Consider the following 20296-nt stretch of genomic DNA (forward strand, 5'->3'; position numbering starts at 1 on the left):
AACAGGTTTCCCGGCTGTGCCCAGAGGGTGGCGCTGCCCGCCCAGCCTTGGCCCACCGCCGCGCTCGGCTTCCCAGCCGCTGCGGGAGCGCCCCGCTAGGTCTCCCGCAGGCCGGCGGGGGGCACGCGCCCGGTAGGGGGCGCCGCGGGCCCGGGCTCGGCGGCTCCCTCCGCCCACCCGGAGGCGGCTGCGGCGAGGCGAGCCCCGCGCGAGTGCAGTGCGAGGCGGGCCGCGGGGAGGGAGGCGCGAAGAGGGCGCTAGGGCGGCAGCCGGTGGGAGCCGCCGCCCCTGCCCGGCCGGGTCCCCCTGGGGCGCATGGGGCGCTTCGAGCCGGGATCGCTCGCGGGCCCCGCGCCCAGCTTGCTGCTGTCCTGAGAAGCCGCGCCGGGACGCCCCCAGACCCCGAGCTGCAGGGAGGATGACCATGGCCGGTGGCAGGAAGGGACTGGTGGCCCCGCAAAACACGTTTCTGGAGAATATTGTCCGGCGGTCCAATGGTAAGAGATGCATTCGGATTTGTTACCCCTGCTTTTTATCTGTGCCTTTATTGCAGACGCCTCCCGCCGCTCGGCGCCAGCAGATGCAGCAGAACCCCGGGGCTCTGATGGGAGCCGCGGCGCGGGCGCTGGGGGCTGCCTCCCCGGGGCTAGGAGAGGTGGGCAGGGCAGGGCGGGGTCTGATGGGCCCCCATCCCAAGAGGAGAGCTCTCCTGGGGTCGCTTTTTGGGCCTTTCTCACACCTTCTCGGTCTCATCTTCAGGGAGTGTGACAGTTGATGAACAAAGTACTGGGAAAAGTGATGGGAAGCTGGTCTCATTAGGAACGGCAGCGCGTTCCCCCATCGGTACTGCCCGCCCCTCCACTTAGGCTCTCTGGGTTCTCTGGCCGTTCCCCACGGCGCCGCCTCTACCGGGAGAGAGCCCCAGTAGAGACCCGCAACTCCGAGTCCCGGCCCCCGAGTGGTGGGAGGATGCGGCTGCTTCCACCTTCCATCCAGGCAGCTGAAAAGTACGAATGTAGGGACGTGGGAACCTAGGGACGGGCTGCAGGCTGCCCGATTCCACCTCCTCAGCCACCCAACCCTTCGAGGTTAAGTGAAGTCTCCTGAGGGGCAGAGTTTCCTGGACTCAGGTGGAAAGTGGAGGGACACAAGTGCAGAGCTGGCCAAGTGGTCACAGGTACAAACCTGTCGTCGTTCCTCTCTTCCAAACCACAGCAGTGTTTTAATTCTTGCTCCCCTATACATTCCCAAACTCACCAAACCTGTAAATGTATCTATTATTCAATAAAGCTGTGCTCCCAGATCCTCTCTTTCCCAGCAGCATTAAGACAGCATGAAGCGGTGGGAAGCGAGAGTCCTAGGAGCAGAGATGGAATGGAAACATTTCAAAAGCCTTTAGTACCCACAGCAAAGCTTCCCGGCTAAAGCACTTACAGAGCAAACAGGAACCCAGCAGTTGGAAGGTGCAATGCACACCCGTTCATCAAAGGGCTAAAATGAAAGAGGACAAGCCTAGAGATGCTCTTTACAGGCTCCTGGACCACTGTCGTTCCAGAGACAGATGACATTCTATTAGGAGGAGGTGAAGAGCCAACTCAGGAAATGGGCTTTAAAAATGTGTAAATATCACCATTACCGAGCCTTAAGGAGCTTGTGTTAAAACTATGTGCTTCTATTGGGATTTAGTTAGGGATTCAGGGGAAGGGCATGAAAGTGACTTATGCTACTAGGAAATACTCTTTAATTTAAAAAGTGATTTAAGTTTATCTTATAATAAAAACTTAGCAACTAGGATAGCAAATCATCATGTATTATTCAAGTACTTAAAAAATGATCATTTATCGTGTGACTTGAAGAATTTTGGGTCAATCACCTTTCCTTTCAAGGACTTCCTCACTCAAACTAAGGTGGCTTTTAGAACAAGGTCACAGCCATTACCTGGGGATGATAATTTCTACATGAACAGCCACAATGAACTCTTCTGCCATGAAAAAGCTGGAGGTGTTCGTGGCTTTTTAAGTAAAATCACCATCTAAGAGTTAATTTGCTGTGATTGCTTTGTTGTTGGCCTGTTGAGGGAGATGAAGAGAATCTTGCTATTTGGGGATCCCATTGCCAGTGACATAAACTTTCTCAGAAATATCAATGACAATTCCATTTTTTGGAGAAGAGGCAGTGTTCTTTAAGTTAGAGGTGAAACTGCGTCTAACATTTACCTTATTCTGTTTTTGAGTGGAGAGAGCAGCAAGAGAATCTTAAACGTAGCAATCACAAGGTTCCTTAGGCTTGCTGGAGGAATTTAAGAATCCTAGAGCTAATACCACAATAAAATAATAAAAACCATGAATTCTGGAGCTGACACAATTACAAAAAATCCTGGAGCTGAGAAGGCAGAATACCTTCTAGCTTAGTTGATCTTCTTGGACACCCCCCTTCCCCCCACCGTAAGCAGGCATAGACTGTCAATAGAAGAAGTGCCTGGCAGCATTGTTAGCACTGACCTTTTAATTTCAGCACCAATTCCAACAGCTTGACTCTGATTAACCAACCAACCAAACAACATCAACAACAAAACCAAAACATCTTGGGAGGAGAGGTGGATGAACATTTAAAATGATCTATTATTTCAGAAAGACTGTGATCTTGAAATGTGGGATTTAAGTTTTTAGTGACCCCTTTCATTGGATTTCCTGAACCCAAAGAGAAAAAACAATTTGGACCCTTGGAAATATCACAGTATCTATAAGCATTATGTTATTTTACTGTGATGGAAAAAAATCTATTTAAAAATATTGATTGTCTCCTAAAATCCACCAGCCCCTTTTTGGGGGGGGCATTAAAGTATTTAAATAGCATTTTACCTTAAAATAGCAATACTTTATTTATTTATTATTTTTATTGGAGTATAATTGCTTTACAGTGGTGTGTTAGTTTCTGCTTTATAACAAAGTGAATCAGCTATATGTATACATACATCCCCATATCTCCTTCCTCTTGCGTCTCCCTCCTACCGCCCCTATCCCACCCCTCTAGGTGGCCACAAAGCACCGAGCTGATCTCCCTGTGCAATGCGGCTGCTTCCCACTAGCTATCTATTTTACGTTTGGTAGTGTGTATATGTTCATGCCACTCTCTCACTTCATCCCAGTTTACCCTTCCCCCTTCTCATGTCCTCAAATACATTCTCTACGTCTTCGTCTTTATTCCTGTCCCATCCCTAGGCTCTTCAGAACCATTTTTTTTTCTTTTTAGATTCCATATGTATGTGTTAGCATACGGTATTTGTTTTTCTGACTTACTTCACTCTGTATGACAGATTCTAGGTCCATCCACCTCACTACAAATAACTCAATTTCGTTTCTTTTTATGGCTGAGTAATATTCCATTGTATATATGTGCCACATCTTTTTTATCCATTCATCTGTCAATGGACACTTAGGTTGCTTCCAAGTCCTGGCTATTGTAAATAGAGCAAAATAGCAATACTTTCTGATCATTTTATTAGGTATTTTCTCCTAGTGGCTCTATGCAGTATTATTGTTCCTCTTTTACAGATCAAAAAACTGAGTCCCAAGAATATTAAGTGACTTATTGAAAGTGGCAGACAGACAGTGCCTGAGGCAGTTCTTTAGAGGGGATCATTCATCCTTCTTGTAGCATCATTGTTTCTCCAGCCATTATGACTTAGCCTGTGGAACTGTTTTTATGATCCTTAAAAAAATCTCTCATTATATGCTAATGGATAATAGAACTGGCTTTGTTCTGGGACATTTGAATATCTGGTGTCTGGGAAGTCATCAAACTGTCAGCTGAGAGAGATCTTAGGTGCTCTGTCATCTGCCTTTCCTTCCCTATCATTGTATAAATGAAGAAATGAAAGCAAGTACACTTTCTCAAATACTTAAGGGCAGAACTGATGAGACCCTAAGCCCCTTGACCCCAGCGTCATGTTCCTTATGGTACACCATGAAACGACCTTCCTTGTATTACCATTATTTTCTCTAGAGGAGCAGAGTTTCCCAGTGGAGATTAAATAAAATGTTATAACAACAGGAACAGCATCCATTTTGGCTAACAGCCATGCCACCACATCCAAACAGAATAATAGGGCAAAGAAGAATCTAATTCTGTTTCAAGGAAGGACAGTAATTTCACCTTTGTCAATGGTTTAGTTGGAGCCATAGGGAGGATAACGGCACTTATCTGTGCGCCCGTGGTAAAGTATTAAGTTACTTTTCATGGAATATCCCTTTGATGCTCATAAGCCAGCAAAGGAGATGCAGTGTCTCCATTTTGGATTTCAGGAACTAAGAATCCTCAGGTTAAGTAATTTACCTACAGCTGGTTAGTAAGAGGCAGAGTTAGAAAAAGGCAGTTAGAGGCAGCTCAGGGAGTAGTCAGCAGTTGTTACTGGTCTGTTCATTCAACAAAGATTTATTGAGCATATTTATTGGACACTGGGGACATAGTGGAAAACAAGAAATCCTCCTTACCCTTAGTAAGTTACATTCTATTGAATCTTGGTCCAAGGATCCTGCCCCTATTCCACGATGTTTCCTGGCTGCAACTCTTATTTAAACCTGACATTGTATTTTAAAAAAAGTTTAAAAGATTACTGGTCTTGGTGGCACTAAAATCTAGTTTAATTTTCTTTGATATATTCTGAAACCATTTGAAGGTGAGATTTGATAATTATCTGTTTTTTTTGCATAGTTGTAAGTAATCAGAAGGAATAATTAGCACCCTAGATGGGGTTTGATTTTGCTTATGATCATTTCAGATCCTTCTATTGACTTCATGGCCACATAGGCAAAGCCAGCCTGTTTCTCTTTATATTCATGGTTGGAAAGTGTTATTCCAGAATAGTTTTTGATGGTTGCTTAAATCTGTAGGCACTTACTGTCAGAATGCTCACTGAAGCAAATAGATCTGTCTTAGGAAGGCTGGCAAGCCTCAGTGCCAGGAAACTACAAAAATATTACCCTAAATGGTCCCATTCTAGGCGGAACATATGTTTTAGTGTTCGGAAACCTATATCAAACAATCGTAGGTGCCAGTTAAGAACCCGTGCATGTTAGCAGGAGTGAAGCACAACACATTTTGGCACAGATTTATGTACATGTATAATTTACAGATTGCTAAATCAGCTGTGTTTTTGTAACAGTCAAGTTGCTTCAGGTTGTTGATGTTAAGTAGTTAGCAAACAGGGTGAGAGCCATGGGTAATGTTGTGTCTCAGAGAGGGGCTGAGCCATGGGAATATTTATAAAACAGAACACTGGTTAAAATCCATTGTTACTCTGAATGGGCAGTGGGTGATAATCTGGATTACTACCAGTTCAACAGAACTTGTTTTTTTCTTGTAATATGTTCTAAGATAACCTTCAACCCTGGCTCAGCTGTCTTTCTCTGAAAGAGTCAAAAGTTTAATCTATTGACTGACATTGGCTGGGGGATTGACAGGATGAAGCCTTGTGATTTAACGTAAGGCAACAAGGTTTCTAAACGCCATGATTTTTATAAAATCCATATATTTTAATAATCTCTTAAAAGAATAGATGCATTTGAGGAACACTGTGGTAAATGGAATCTTTGGCTTCGTTCTTTCCAACACCAGCTCTTCATTTATGATTGGGCTTCCTTTGGCAGTGGTTTCTTCAGCATTACCTTGAAGCTCCTCAATTTGTCCCTTCCTCTTTATTTTTTGTTAGATAGTTAATGGCTTGTAAATGGACATTTAAAACATACTTTAGTTATTTATTGAAAGAAGCCCTTTTTGTAAAGTGAGTATCTGCTTTATACATTCAGGGTATTTGGACCATGGTTGTAGTTGTTGTTGTTTTCTCTTTAAGTGGTTACACCTATAACTGGTGAGAAAGAGAAATAGAATCACAGAATCTTAGGTCTGAAGGGACATACTTTGCAATTCCTTTTCCAGTGTTTGAATCTTCTGCAGAGCATCCCTCCCATTCACTTTTCTTTCTTAAGCAACTGTAATTGTGAACCGGTTTCTTCCCCTCCCTTCCCTCCTTCCCTTCCTCCTTCTTTCTTTTTATCATCATTGTCTGGTCTCACCAAAATCTGCCCTCTTACAGAAACTGCTCATTCCAAGCCTGCCCTGTGGAACAAAACCTAGCCCATTCCTCTTTCCACCTGAAAACCATCTTTTTGGTAGTTTAATAACAGTTATCTTGTCTCCATTCCTCTCCCTTGTTTTTATAAAACCTTTTTTATTGTTTAATACCATAATAAAAAAGCACATAAAATAATTTTGTGCAGCTTAACACATTTGTGTAAAGTAAATACTGTGCTGTCACCATGTAAGCGACATCTTGCCAGCTCTCCAGAATCCCTGGGACCCTTCCTGTTCCCAACTTTGTTACTCCCCAAAGGGAGACATCTCCTGAGTTTATGGTGATCATAATTTCCTCATAATTTTTCCCCATATTTTTACCACCTTGTTTTGCATTCCTGGACACTACAGTTTATTTTTGTCTGTTTTTGAGCTTTATATGTGTGGGACCATACAGCATGGATCCTTTGTCAGTTGGAGATTCATCCCTGTCGTTGCATGTACTGTCATCAGCTCATTTTCACTGTATAGTACTTTATGGTATGACCATACCACACATTGTATTTATCCATTCTGCTGTTGATGGTCACGTGTTGCTTTGTAAACTGGCCCCCTTACAGGGATGGCAAGGAGAGACGGAAGAAAGAGGCAGACCACTCCAGATTGGTAGGTGGCAGGTTTAATAAGCAAGGGAACTTACTTACCAGGCACGTCGTGGGCACTGCAAGACGAGTAGATCTCTGCACCCACCTGCCAAAACTTAAAGTTTAAATAGAGGCCTTAACTGGGTTAAGTCACATATTCAGTCTACATGGTCTCAACAACACCTTCCTCTCTCCTTGGAACCGCTCCTACTGTGGGAGTGGTGGGCAGAGTGTACATTCCAAGGACAGGGGAGGGGGTGAGGAGTCTCTGCCTGGGTCCGGTTCAAGGGTCAACTAGCGGTCATGTCCTCTCGCTGACCTCCTCCAACAACGTGTGAGTTGTTACCAGATTTTTGCTATTACTGATGCTACAAATATTCTTGCACATGTCTTTTGGGCATATATTGGATGTGTACTCCCACTAGCAGTGTATGAGAGTTTTCATCACTCCACGACATACCCTTGCCAACACTTGCTATTTTCTCCTTAATAATGGCATTGCCCAAACAATCTAGTAAAACAGGGTCACTTAGGGTGATGTTAGTAGTGACCACATGATCAAAATGAAATGAAAACAGAACTTGCCCTTGTCCTTTGGGAGGCTTCACTATCTACTGTGTATTTAAATGCTATTACAGCATGAATTCCCTCACTGTAATGGTAAATGATATGAAAGACTCGCACAGTTAGAACTGTGTGCAAAGGACACATGCAAGTGAGTGTGTGTGTGTGTGTTTGGGAGACTCATTTTCTTAAATTGAGAAGCCTTGCGGACATATTATGTAAGAATTGTGAGCTGGAAGTGAGAAGGGACTAGGAGGTGAATGACATGCTTATTTTAGTGAAAGAAATAAAACAAAATGACTGAAGGAGGGGTGCCGATTTCATGGAGGAATCAAAAAATCAAAGACAAATGAAAATGAAAAGCCAAGACTAGCTTACGGTCAGGTTTCATAGACATGGCAGACCTCCTTTGTGCCACATACTGTGCTAGAGACTGGGACTCGCAGAAGTGAGTGAGATGTTTGTGAAGCTGGGGCTCATTGAGGAGTGCGTGATGAAGATCAATGTGCATTGCAAACTTGCCAAAAATTTAAGAGATGCTATACCAATTCAATACTCACCACACATTTTTTTTCCGTTGTAAACATCTCACCCCAAATTATTCTGAGATTTTATATCTATTTATTTTTTTGTGAGATTTGATGTGGGATAACCAGATCCCTTACGTTAACTTAAAGGGGAAGATTGCAGGATGTGTGAAGCTTTGTTTTGATGTGGTGGAAGTTTTCTTAACAACCTCTCACTCCTCTGGGATGTCCCATTGCCCTGTCTTCTTTGGCGCGAGGTTTTGGGTTGCTTACCCATTGCTGTACGTTTCCAGCCTACCTTAGATGCTGGAATTTGTCTGATGCTCTGGCTGTTCTCTGTGCAAGTGCAGTCTTGCTGAACAGGTTGCAGTTTGGCCAACTTCCGTGTCTCCCTCAGTTCTCCTGGTCTCGGCTCTAACAGTCACGTGTGGCTGTTAAGGACAAAACTACTTAGCTCTTCTGATTGGATATTAGAGAATTATGCCAATTATCAGAATCGGTTTGCTTACTCATCCTAAGATTGTTCATTCTGTCAATTAAAATAACTCTTTTGATTAGTCCTATGTTGCATAAAACTGTTGTTCTGAAATTAACGGAGTCAATCCTGTAATTATTAATGTTAACAATTAATTGAGAGTTCCTCAAGGCTCTCATTTCTCATAGCTTCTTAAAGGGTCTATGATGACATCAGGTGCTTCTGTAAAGAAGAAGGATGGCCTCTTGTTACTTCCTTCTTCCCTTAAAGCAATGATGTAGGCACCCGCCACCAGCATTCTCAGAGGACTGGAGTCAGCATTTGAAAGATGATACTATTTTGGCAAATTTTACCACTATTTATCTCCTGCTTAACTTAGGTTTCTATTAAGAGTGAATTTGGAAAGCATATTTTAGAGTAGAGCTTTATAACTATGGCAAAGAAAATGGAGTTGAGGGATAAAACTATATTTATTTTATCTACATAGGTTTCTAAGTTTACATTGTCTTTACTTTTGTTTCCTCTCAGCATTGTTGGGATGGAATTGATTAGAGTTCCATGATGCAATCTGTAAGGTTGTTCTTTGAGTGTCTACAAGGGCCAGTGCACTGCTTATCTTCTCTGTGCCTCCCTCGGGCCATTCTCTTCTCTTCTGTAACCTGTTCTGAAGCCTAGGAGGCTGACCCACACGGCTTATGTCAATAGGCTCCCTTGCTTCCTGTCTGGCTTCACACCACCATGAGATGGGGAAGGAGGGGTGGGAGTTTGTAGTATTTATTCTCCTCGTTTACTCTTTGCAAGGTCATCAGTGTAGCCTATCTGTTTTACCTTGATTAAAGGTTACATCTGCAGCTTGCTCTCTTTGGGTTTGGGTAAACCTCAAAATTTGTAACTGTTACTAACCCTGGGGGTCCTGCTGTCTCTGAAGTTTTCCTCCGTGGAGTGCTGGGGCAGGTGCAGCCGGCTGGTCCTACCTCTCAAGATCTGGTCATGCCCATCTTTTCCCTATTCCTGGTTCAGGGACTTCATCTTGATAGCTTGAACTCTGCCATGTGGGAGTATTTACACCTCAGAAATTGGCAAATGGTATAAATCAGGGCTTTTTCTCCCCCAGAGAGTTATACTAGTTGTAAACACCAATTATAATTATGGGTTAAAACCATGACCTCACACAGATTAAACAGCCTTTCTCACATGTGCGCCTGGCAGTGAGCCAAAGGTTTTACATGTGTCATCTCCTCTAATCTCACTATGACTCTATGCTGTGGGCACTCACTATTCCCACTGCAGGAACTCAGGTTTAATAAAGAGATTAAGTAAATTGCCTTTGGTTAATTTCTAGTGGTAGAATCTCTAGGAACTTGTTAGGAATGCAAATTCTTGGGCCGTACCTTATATATAGTGGATCAGAAACTCGGGGGATGGGGCCCAATTACCTGGGTTTTATTCAGTCCTCCAGGCAATTCTGGTGGATGTCGCAGTTGCAGGACTACTGCTTCCAAGCCAACCCATGAGTCTCTTTACTTGAGAGGTAACTAAGTGGCTGCCAGGGTGTGTGGATGGAGGAGGGCGTGTGTTCCAGGGTGAGTGGACTTTTTCTCTATAGACTTTCAACTGGTTTCCCAGTTTTTGCTCAGATCCCATTCCTACCTGAGGTAGTAACTACTAGCATTTCAAGGTCCTGAGTCTCATCAGCCCCCTCCTTTTCCAGATCCCTTTGGAATTTTAAAATTAGCTTCTTCTGTGGCACATCATCCTCTATCTACTTTTCATCTTCCAGAAACTGAGCTCATGCCTGCTGGTGACTCTTCTCTTGTTGTGTGTATATCTCTTGAATTTCTCAGCTATCATTCAAGAATGAGGAAGTAAATGCATGTGCTCAATCTGCCATTTTGAAATAATAATTGGTAGTGTTAAAAGACGAAGGAGGTCCTAAATTCTAGTCATTCTCGTTGGGTCAGGTAAAATTCCCCTTGATACTTTTCCCACCTGGCTAGACCATCCAGGGATTGTGCTCCTGCCCAGCTTCACTCACTGTGCCACCTTTCTCCGTTATTCTTGTCAAATGATAAAACTAAAGCAATTTAGTAACGACTTCGATGTCCTTTATTTAAGGGAAAACAATCCTTAAAGTTTTGGATGGATTGGGGGAGTGCAGGGCCTTACCAGCCGTGGAACACTCTTCCCGAGGGATCTGAGGCAGGAGCGGGTTTTGTTGTTTTGTTTTTTGCGGTACGTGGGCCTCTCACTGTTGTGGCCTCTCCCGTTGCGGAGCACAGGCTCCGGACGCGCAGGCTCAGCAGCCATGGCTCACAGGCCCAGCCACTCCGCGGCATGTGGGATCTTCCCAGACTGGGACACGAACCTGCGTCCCCTGCATCGGCAGGCGGACTCTAAACCACTGCGCCACCAGGGCAGCCCAGGAACGGGTTTTATAGAGCATTCGGAGAGGCATCTCAGACCCGGGGCATGTTTGCCTGGGAGGTTGGGGATTTCCTTAGAAGGCTAGCTGGTCCTGCTTTCTAGGGTAAGGTGAGCCAGCTCAAGCTGCGTTGGAGGATTGTGACCAGTGTTAGGTTTCCTTGACAGTGATTTGTTTCCCATAAGTTCAGGCTGACTTAGGTTGAGATCTGTGATGTGGGCCACTGGAGTGGCCTCTGTTTCGTGGGTCCTGATACAGGAATTAACTTTGTCATTCTCTCCTCCAGCTTCACAATGCCCACCTCTCACTTGTCTCTAGCAGTGCCTTCTCTTTGAAGGTTCTGGTTTTCTTCTCTCTCTGTATCTCCCTCTGGGTCTCAGTCTCTCCTGTACCGTCTCCGAGGATCTTGAGCTCTCTCCTCACTCACTCTCTGGGTCTTGCTGTGGGTCTCTTGCTCTGCAGTGTCCTCTTCAGCTCTGCCTCATGCTCTGTTGCCCCCCACCCCCACCCCCGGCTCCATGCCTCTCCTTTCTCTCCCCTCTTCTCTCCTTTCCGCATCTCTGTGTCTTCCTGTTCGTCTCTGCCCATTGCTGCTTGCCCTGCCGCTGATTGTCTCTGTTGCTGCCATCTGTCTTTATCAGTCTCTGTCTGTCATCTCTCTCCATCTGTCACTGTTGCTGTCCATCTTTGTCTGTAGTCTCTGCCTCCATCTCTGCCCCTCTCTTGTCTGTCCAGTTCTCCCCTCATGTTGCCTCTGTCTCTGCTCTTTTGTGTATCTGTCCGAGGTTCCCATTTCTCTTCCAAGATGCCCTTTCTCCACCTACTCACCAGCATTGCTCCTGGTCAGCTCTGCCGACCTCTCAGCTTCAGGGTTTAGTTTTTGTTCTGGAGAGAGAATCTGATTGGCCCAGCACTTGCTGTGGGTTGTTTGGTCAGTTGATCACTCCTGGTCTACTCTGCTGTGTCTGGGTCCTGGATGGGGGAGCAGGATGTGGAGTTATGTGATATACAGATAAAGCTAGGCAGGGAAGTTGGGTAGAGCTTTCCAGTGGACAGAAGTGTCCCCTGCACTCCTGTAATGCCTGGGACAAAGTAGATACTCAAATATTTGTTGCATTACACTAAGCTGCTCTGAGATTCCTTCCATCCACGCTGATGCTATACCCTGTCCTCACTGAGCCATTTGCCATGAAAGTGTTAAAATAATACAGGAGGTAAATGTAAAACTAACCTTAAAAAATCTTTTTCTAGTACCATTCAATATTTTCATATTGCTTACTTTAAGCCACTTTTTTTTTTTAGTTCTGGAAATGAAATTTTTGTGTTATTCAGTGATGGTCTAGGAGTTTTGTTTTAAAGTGCATATAATATGTACAGATGTGTGTTAAGAAATTATTATGACTATAAAAATGAGAATAAAACACCTGGTTGACTAATCTATTGCACCACTTTTTAGCACTTGATCACACAAATAAATGTTTCTTAGCAGTAATTCAACGTATCATTGACCTCTTAGTTATTAAGTAAAATATCACTGAGTAATGAAAAAGTCTGTGTTTCTAACACTATTTCATGTATATTCTCATTCCCTTCCATTCTGCTTGTGAAATGAATTCATCTGTTTTTATTGTTTTTTGTTTTTTTTTCGGTACGCGGGCCTCTCACTGTTGTGGCCTCTCCCGTTATGGAGCACAGGCTGCGAACACGCAGACTCAGCGGCCATGGCTCACGGGCCCAGCTGCTCCGTGTCATGTGGGATCTTCCCGGACCCGGGACACGAACCCACGTCCCCTGCATCGGCAGGTGGACTCTCAACCACTGCGCCACCAGGGAAGCCCCTGTTTTTTATTGTTTTTAAATCCTTTAATTTGATGCTGAATGAAGATGGAAGTCAGGTTTTTGAAACCACGTACTTAGGGGTAACTACCCAGTCAATGAAGTGTTTGAATTTGCTTTTGAAATTGAAATGTCTCTCCCCATTGCAATTTACTGACTTAATCAAAATGTATTTCTGTAGGATATTAAAATCAGAGACAAAGCAAACAACTATTAAATCTCTTGGGAGTTCAGTTTGTCTAGCGCAAAGATTGAGCCCTTGACAATTTGGAAGAGTCATTTTCATGGAATTTTATTGTTGAAAAGCCACAATAGAGCCACAAAATGACTTTTGCTGATATTAAGATTTTAGATGTACCATACTGACTTCTCTTCTTCTCATCCCATCCTCTCCATTCTCCCAAATATTACCAAATCTTTTGATCTATCTTTTTTGTTTAAAAATTTTATTGATTCATTCATTTAGCAACCACATTCCATGCGTGTGTGACTGAGGCCCTTGGCAGTGAAATATTAGTGTTTCTTAATTAGAGGCAGGGCCAGGACTTCTAACTCGCAATCCCATTCTCTTTTCACTGCATGTGTTTTACATGAAAGAATGAAAGCGTTAATTGGAAAGCACTTTGGTGTCATTGGGGTCCATTGTCGTCCTCTGCCCTCTCATACTTTTGTTGTTTAGAAGGAGTGAGCCTGTAAGTGAAGGGTGAGGTGATCTAAACCACTAATTACCACAGGCCAAAGTCCCCGCCATAATGTCACTTGAGGTGCAATGCAAAGACCCATCCCCATCTGCCTCCCCCACCCACCATATGTCAACGCCTTCAACATTAGGGATTCTGGGCATCAGGTTAAGCATTATTCTGTCCCTAGTGTCCTGTCTTAAAATTCAAACCTTCTGAGAGAGGTGATACTTTAAATCACTAACAGCTAACTCTGAATTTGTTTGTAAGACAATGTTTTTCCACGATGGGAGAAATAAGTTGATCTAAGTGACAGAAAGCTCAGAAAAGAGAGAAAAGTACAGAAAGAGGAGATGAAGTATCCCAAACTTAATCTGCTTCACAATCTTGCTTAAGCCAGATCTTCACTATATTGTAAACATTGTTGACATATAACATTACAAGTGGCAAAATCCTCTAGTTACTGTAGATAAAAGATGACTAGTGCCCAAAGAGAATCTAAAGACCAGTTATCATTTCTAATTGAGTCCAGAATTTTTTTGGCTACTAATATTTCAGAAACAATCCAGGGGAGATTGCAATTCGTGTGAGTTAATAATAAAGATAGTGATGATGATGATGTCAATGACAATGGTAACATCAGGTATGCCTGGTACTGTTCTAAGTGCATTCATTCATTCATTCATTCATTCAACAAACACTCATTCAGTACTACTTCCTATGTGTAAGGCACTGTTCTAGATGTTGGGCATTCAGTGGTGAAAGGAGAAAAAAAAAAGGCACGCTCCCTCATGAAGCTTGCGTTCTACCGGGGAGGTAGATAATAAGCAAACAAGTAGATGTATAACATGTCAGGTGGTGTAAAGTGCTTGGTGAAAGTAAGGGAAAAGGAAACAGGTGTTGTCAGGTGGAGTGTTTTTTTTTTTTAATTAGTTGATTCATTGGATAGCTATAGGAAAGGGACTAACAACTGGCAAATATGCTAAGAGTCCTACATTTGGTTAGGTGTTTTTTGTTTTTATAAAAATTAATTTCTGGTATGGATTTTACTTAGGTTCAGGTAAATAAAATCATTGTTTCCTGGTCTTTGTCTAGTGCTTATATACATACCTATTGTCCTCATCATTTATCTCAATCAGTCTTCTATAGTTCTAAAAGAAAAAAATATATATTTTTACTCAAACCTGCTTTTTGCAAGAGCGCTGATATCCTTAGTAAATCTATAACATTGAAAGTGTCATGAAGATGTGTTCTCTTCTAAGAAAAATATCCCAAGTTATTAGAAGCGTATTGTGAAATATTTACTGTAGCCCTCTAAATAATCGGTGTTGGCAGGGAACAATAAAGTTGTGTGAACGGCTCGCTGAGTGTAGCTTTTATCTGTGTAATTGCCCAAACTGAGTCACTTTTCTAAGTCATTGCTTTAGTTAGTTTCTCCTTTGTTATTTGTGGTAATTATGATGAAAAACAATTTTCTAATAATTTCTTTTTAGAATATCTCTGTGTTATGCTTTATGGGCAAATGGTAGGTTTGGGATGATTTTGACACATCTGACTACCGCAGTGTGGTTTGGCTCATACCCCATCCTCCAGAGAAACTTTACATGCTTGGGGGAGGGGAATCTTTCAAATGTTTAGAGAATCTTTGTTTTATTCTACTAACTGGAGGAAAACTGGTGTGTGGGCTGAGAACGGTTGAGTTTAGGAAGCCTTACATTTAATTGTGCTCAATCTGACAGCTAAAGACCCTCAGGGAGTAAAAAGGCATCAGAGGGAGACTGTAGAATCTGGTTAATTTGCATCAAAGGCCTGGAGCCAACGGGAACTTTCAGATGAGAGCCAATGAATAAATTATGTCTCCTTCCTCAAGCAAGGGCAGCCAGGTTGAACCCCCATGTTTTACTGAACAATGTGGAAGAGACTTGATCAATTCAGAAAATATGAATTTGGAGGCAGGCTTAGTGCTTCAGATGGGCCACTGGCTGATTGGAAGTTACACATTCTACCTGAAAAACCTGTATATGTGTGTACACACACACACACACACACACACACACACAAGATATGTATGTATATGTCAAGAGTATATATCTTACCTGAATTTTATTGATTCCAAAGACAGATTTAGGCATTTTCTGTGTATATAAATGGACCCACCAATATGTGATTTAGTGCTACTGTAGAATCCCTTGACAATACAGTACATTTTTACATTAATACTGTACATCACATCCTGTCTCCAAATCCAAACAATTCCACTGAGCAAAAGCCGGATACAGCACGGTTCACCTGAAATGTGAGTATCACATCCCAATGAGTCGAGTTTAGAAGGTGTCTCTGCTATTTTTAAAGTGACCCAGGCTCTACAGAGTCCAGCGTTTGGAGACGTGATATTTCAAGGTGAGGGCTGGTTGATTACTCCACACGGGTGTGAAGCTTGCCAGGTTGCAGAGGTGTCTTCTTACTCGTTCTTTGTTATGAACCCAGTTACTTAGAGCATCAGATTTTATTACTGCCAGAAGCATGGAGATCTTCTAGTTTGCCCCCATCGAGACTCACAGAGCTGAAGTGACTAACCCACACAGCTCATCAGGGCCAACACTGCCACTAGAACCCAACTTGTTATTGTCCCCATTGTTACTTTCACATGGTGCTCTGGGAACCTAGGGAATAGCTGGGGGGTGGTGGATTAAAAAGGTGGCTCTTACCCCTCATTCTTCCACTAACTTTCTTTGTTGACTCGGTTCCTTGGTGCTTCTCCATGTCATCTCAGGGCCTTTTTCTCACTGGCTGGCCTCTGCTTGTAGAGTCTCCATATGGCCTCCCACTAGCTGGACTTCTCACATGGCAGCTCAGGGCTCCCAAGAGTACAGAAGCAGAAACTGCTGGACCTTAATGCTTATGGGATTGGAGTGACATCCATTCTACTGCAGTCTGTTGATTGGAGCATGTCACAGACCCACCTAGATTTAAAGGGACAAAAGAAAAGCGTGAATGCAGGGAGGCACAGTTTATTGGGGGCTACCAGTATAATCTCAACTGTTTACAGTGATTTTTTTTTTTATAAATTAATTTTATTTATTTATTTTTGGCTGCGTTGGGTCTTCCTTGCTGAGCGCGGGCTCTCTCTAGTTGTGGTGAGCTGGGGCTACTCTTCGTTGCAATGTGGGCTTCTCATTGCGGTGGCTTCTCTTGTTGCGGAGCACGGGCTCTAGGTGCGGGCTTCTGTAGTTGTGGCACATGGGCTCAGTAGTTGTGGCTTGTGGGCTCTAGAGAGCAGGCTCAGTAGTTGTGGCGCATGGGCTTAGTTGCTCTGCGGCCTGTGGGATCTTCCCAGACCAGGGCTCAAACCTGTGTCCCCTGCATTGGCAGGCGGATTCTTAACCACTGTGCCACCAGGGAAGTCCTATAGTGATGCTTTGACTGCACCAGCTACCATTGAGTCAAGGGCCTGAGACATGTAAGGGGCTGGCCTTTCTAAAAAACATTTTTTAAAAAAAGAAGAGAGAAAGTGAAAAGGTCTGACAAAGCACTAGTAGTGTTCTAGAAGGGATTGTATTGTCTCTTTTTCTGTAGGTATTTTGTGAAGACTCTCACCAGTGTGATTCAGTAGTGCCAGGAGGCAGGAGAGCAGATGCTCTCTCAGTACCCTTTGGGGTATTAGAGGTTTGCTCCTTGTTCATGTGTTAGAACCCATTTTATCCTCACTGGAGACTGGCTGAAGGAGCCAGATGAAGGTCAAAATACAGCATCAGCTTTTTTTACTGTTAAACTAGATTAGAGAACACAGCAATGCTATCTGTCTCCTTCCTCAAGCCTAGGCGTTGGCTTCTAGGCTGTGAGTTACTGACCTACACCTAGGCCAAGAATCTGACAGCAGTGGGCTGGCAGGGCCTGTCACAAGTAGGTTCTGAGTGTCATAAGGAGACAAGTAACTCAAGCCCTCCCTCTCTTCTCCCACCACACTGGGGCTCAGGCTAGTTTGAGAGGCCAAGACACACAGAGTGGACACCTCTTGCTCTTGATATGCCTACTGATAGCTTGATGACTCTACTTAGGGAGGTATAAGTGAGGGGGAGGGAGAAAGGGGTCGAAAGTATTCATTACAACATTTCTTTATAGCGAAATGCCCAGGTGTGGAAGGATACATGTTGCCTTCATAAAAGCCCTTTACTAAAGTAGAGCTTTATAGAGTTACTGTATTCTGCCTAACCTAGAGTCCCAGAGTACTACCAAGGACTCTGAAGGCGTCTCAGAATTTGTGAGCTCTGGTTCTGCTGATTCGTTAAAGATTATTGCAGAATGTCATATAGTTAAGAACATTGGCTTTGGTGCTTTTGATGGTTAATTTTATGCGTCAACTTAACTGGGCCACGGGATGCCCAGATATTTGGTTAAACACTATTGTGGGTGTTTCTGTGAGGCTGTTTTTAGATGAGTTTAGCATTTAAATGAGTGGACTGAGGAAAGCAGATTGCTCTCCCTAATGTGGGTGGGCCTCATCCAATCAGTTGAAGGCCCGAATAGAACAAAAGTCTGACCCACTCCCAAATAAGAGGGAATTCCTCCTGCCTTACTGCTTTTGAGCTGGGACATTGGTTTTTTTTTTCTTGCCTTTGGGTTTGAACTGAAACATTGGCTCTTCCTTGGTCTTGAGCCTGCCAGCTTTCAGACTGGAACTTATACCATCAATTCTCTGGGTTCTCAGGCCTTCGGACTCGAACTGGAACTATACCGCTGGCTCTCTAGGGTCTCCAACTTGCCAACTATAGACTTTGGGACTTGTCAGCCTCCACATGCACCAATTCCTTATAATCTCTGTCTGTCTTTCTGTCTCTGTCTCTCTCTCTCTATATGTCTATCTATACCTCCTATTGGTTCTGTTTCTCTGAGTAGCCTTGACTAATACAGTGTTAGATGTGAGACAGTACCTGCTCTATTAGATGTTTGACGTAGGAAGAGTTCCTTTGATTTTCTAAACCCTCTTACAAGATCTATAAAAATGTGTTAATACTAGTGCCTGCCCACCTGATAGATGAGTATTAATACATGTGATCTTGGTGGTGATGATGCTGTCTTCATAGATGAAGAATGTTAGATATCCTAACATTTCTCAGTTTAAAATCTTCAAATCTTTGAGATCCAGATCTGGCCAATTCTTTTTGTTTGTTTTTGAGGTTTTTTTGGCCATGGCCTGTGGCTCGTGGGATTTTAGTTTCCTGACCAGGGATTGAACCTGGGCCCTCAACAGTGACAGCGTGGAGTCCTAACCACTGGACCGCCAGGGAATTCCCCAGATCTGGCCAATTCTGATGCAGTCTTAGGAGATTACATTTTTTTTAATATTTTGTCCATGCAGTGGGTTACTTTCCCAATTGTTTTGCTTGGCTTCAAAATAAGTTTTCATTTACTGAGTTTGGAAATAGTAAATAATCTGAGTCATTTATGGTTGGATGTGGAATGCACATCACTCCATTTGGCTAGAAGATCTGTGTCACTTCACTAGAGCCCTCTTAGTTGGCATTCTTAACCAGCTGCCAGCTGCCTGGAGGAATTAAGGAGCCTTGGCTCAACAAAGTTGCTGTCATGGAGTCCTTGCACCAGAATTTATGCACTTTTTTCAGGAGATTCCCACTTTCTGAGCCTGTCTATTCTTATGACAGATACACTTCTGGAGGAATGATGGCAAATTGACTCAGACCCACCTAGGTCCACTTCTTTATTTTATTTAACAGATCTTATCTCTCCCTCACAAGCTCCCACCCCACTGACCAGCAAGGGGAAATTAGTTAATGGGGGGACTCTGAACCTCCCAGTTAGTATCTCAAGCTCTTCCAGTTTAGGTAGTCTTTTGGAGCAACTCGGTTTGTGTTCAGATGCCGATTCTACCCACCCCATATGCTTCTCTCCATATGGTATGTGTGGTGGAGGCAGGCATGTGCGTCACCTCTGGGACCTCAGATCCCCAGATGCAAGGCCTTATTTTCCCCCACTATTTCTTTGGATCACTGGCAATGGCCTCTGGTCTACTGGTCGCTGGGTGACCAGTTGATCTGTGGGGCTCAAGTCTGCAGTTGGTGAACTTATGTTCTGTTCTTTGGATCGAACAGAACTTGGTGCTCTGCCCCAACTCAGCATATATTCTCTTTGTGTGTGTGTGTGTGTGTGTGTGTGTGTGTGTGTGTGTATATGTAACTTGACCTAATCGAGGCTCTCACTGGCCCTGATAGTTTCCTGAACCCTCAAATTGATCTTAGGCTTGGGCAGTTTGACATGCAGCATTTGTCTACATGGTCACCCCACTCCACTCTGATAACCATCTGCTTAGGAAACTACAGCAGCAGTGGGACAGTTGGAACCTTCTGGATCCTTTCCAGACCCCATGGGAGCTGAAGGAGGCTCAGGAGTGCTGACAGGGCCAGCACCTTTGAGTCACCAGTGTGGTGGTTTCTCCCACCCCTCAGTCTCAGATGGAGATCCAGACACAACATCTCCCCTATCTTCCTCCTCTCCTGTCCTTCCTCCTCTTCTATCATTGTGTGGAAGGAGGACTGCTCTAGAAATAGGTTGGCACACTAAATTTTAAGAAGTAAGAGGTGATAGTTTACAAGAGAGAGAAGAGACGAAACATTGGAAAGATAGACAGGAGAACCCAGGCATTTAGAGGAGGAACAATTCATTCCACCCACGTCAGTATTTCCTGGGGGCATCATTGTATATTACAAGGAAGAATCATAATATATGATGACAATAATGGTAATGGTAACTCATCAATTAAAGGTCTCATTATACTTAGCATTTTTATAGGAAGGCACATAAATCTAATGTGTCGCAAAGATTTTCATAGAAATAATCTGATCTTAGTACTTAATGGAATAAGAAGGAGACTACGTAATATAATGATTAAAAGTATGGATTTTGAAGTCAGATAGACCAGGTTCAAATCCCAACTGTACCCTGCTGTAACTATGTCCTTAGAGAGTTTTTTCATGAGTAAAATGATAAAGTCCATGACACTTCATTCAATAAAGTAATACCACCTCACAAAGATTGTTGTAAAGGTTAAAAAAAACACT

At 43.5% G+C, this 20296-nt stretch overlaps 1 protein-coding gene across 2 annotated transcripts in view; it reads left to right on the forward strand.

The window, feature by feature from the left end:
- Positions 1 to 418: 418 nt before the first annotated feature.
- Positions 419 to 20296, forward strand: part of KCNH1 (potassium voltage-gated channel subfamily H member 1) — a gene marked incomplete at both ends in the record, with an annotated part of 423177 nt that continues 403299 nt past the window's right edge. For both annotated transcript variants that reach the window (XM_079697019.1, XM_079697020.1), the window contains one exon: positions 419 to 497. In XM_079697019.1, the coding sequence (XP_079553145.1) occupies positions 419 to 497 (79 nt within the window). The remainder of the gene's footprint in view (positions 498 to 20296) is intronic.

The sequence above is a fragment of the Hyperoodon ampullatus genome, assembly GCF_949752795.1.
Source record: "Hyperoodon ampullatus genome assembly, chromosome: 2".
NCBI classification, from domain to species: domain Eukaryota; kingdom Metazoa; phylum Chordata; class Mammalia; order Artiodactyla; family Ziphiidae; genus Hyperoodon; species Hyperoodon ampullatus.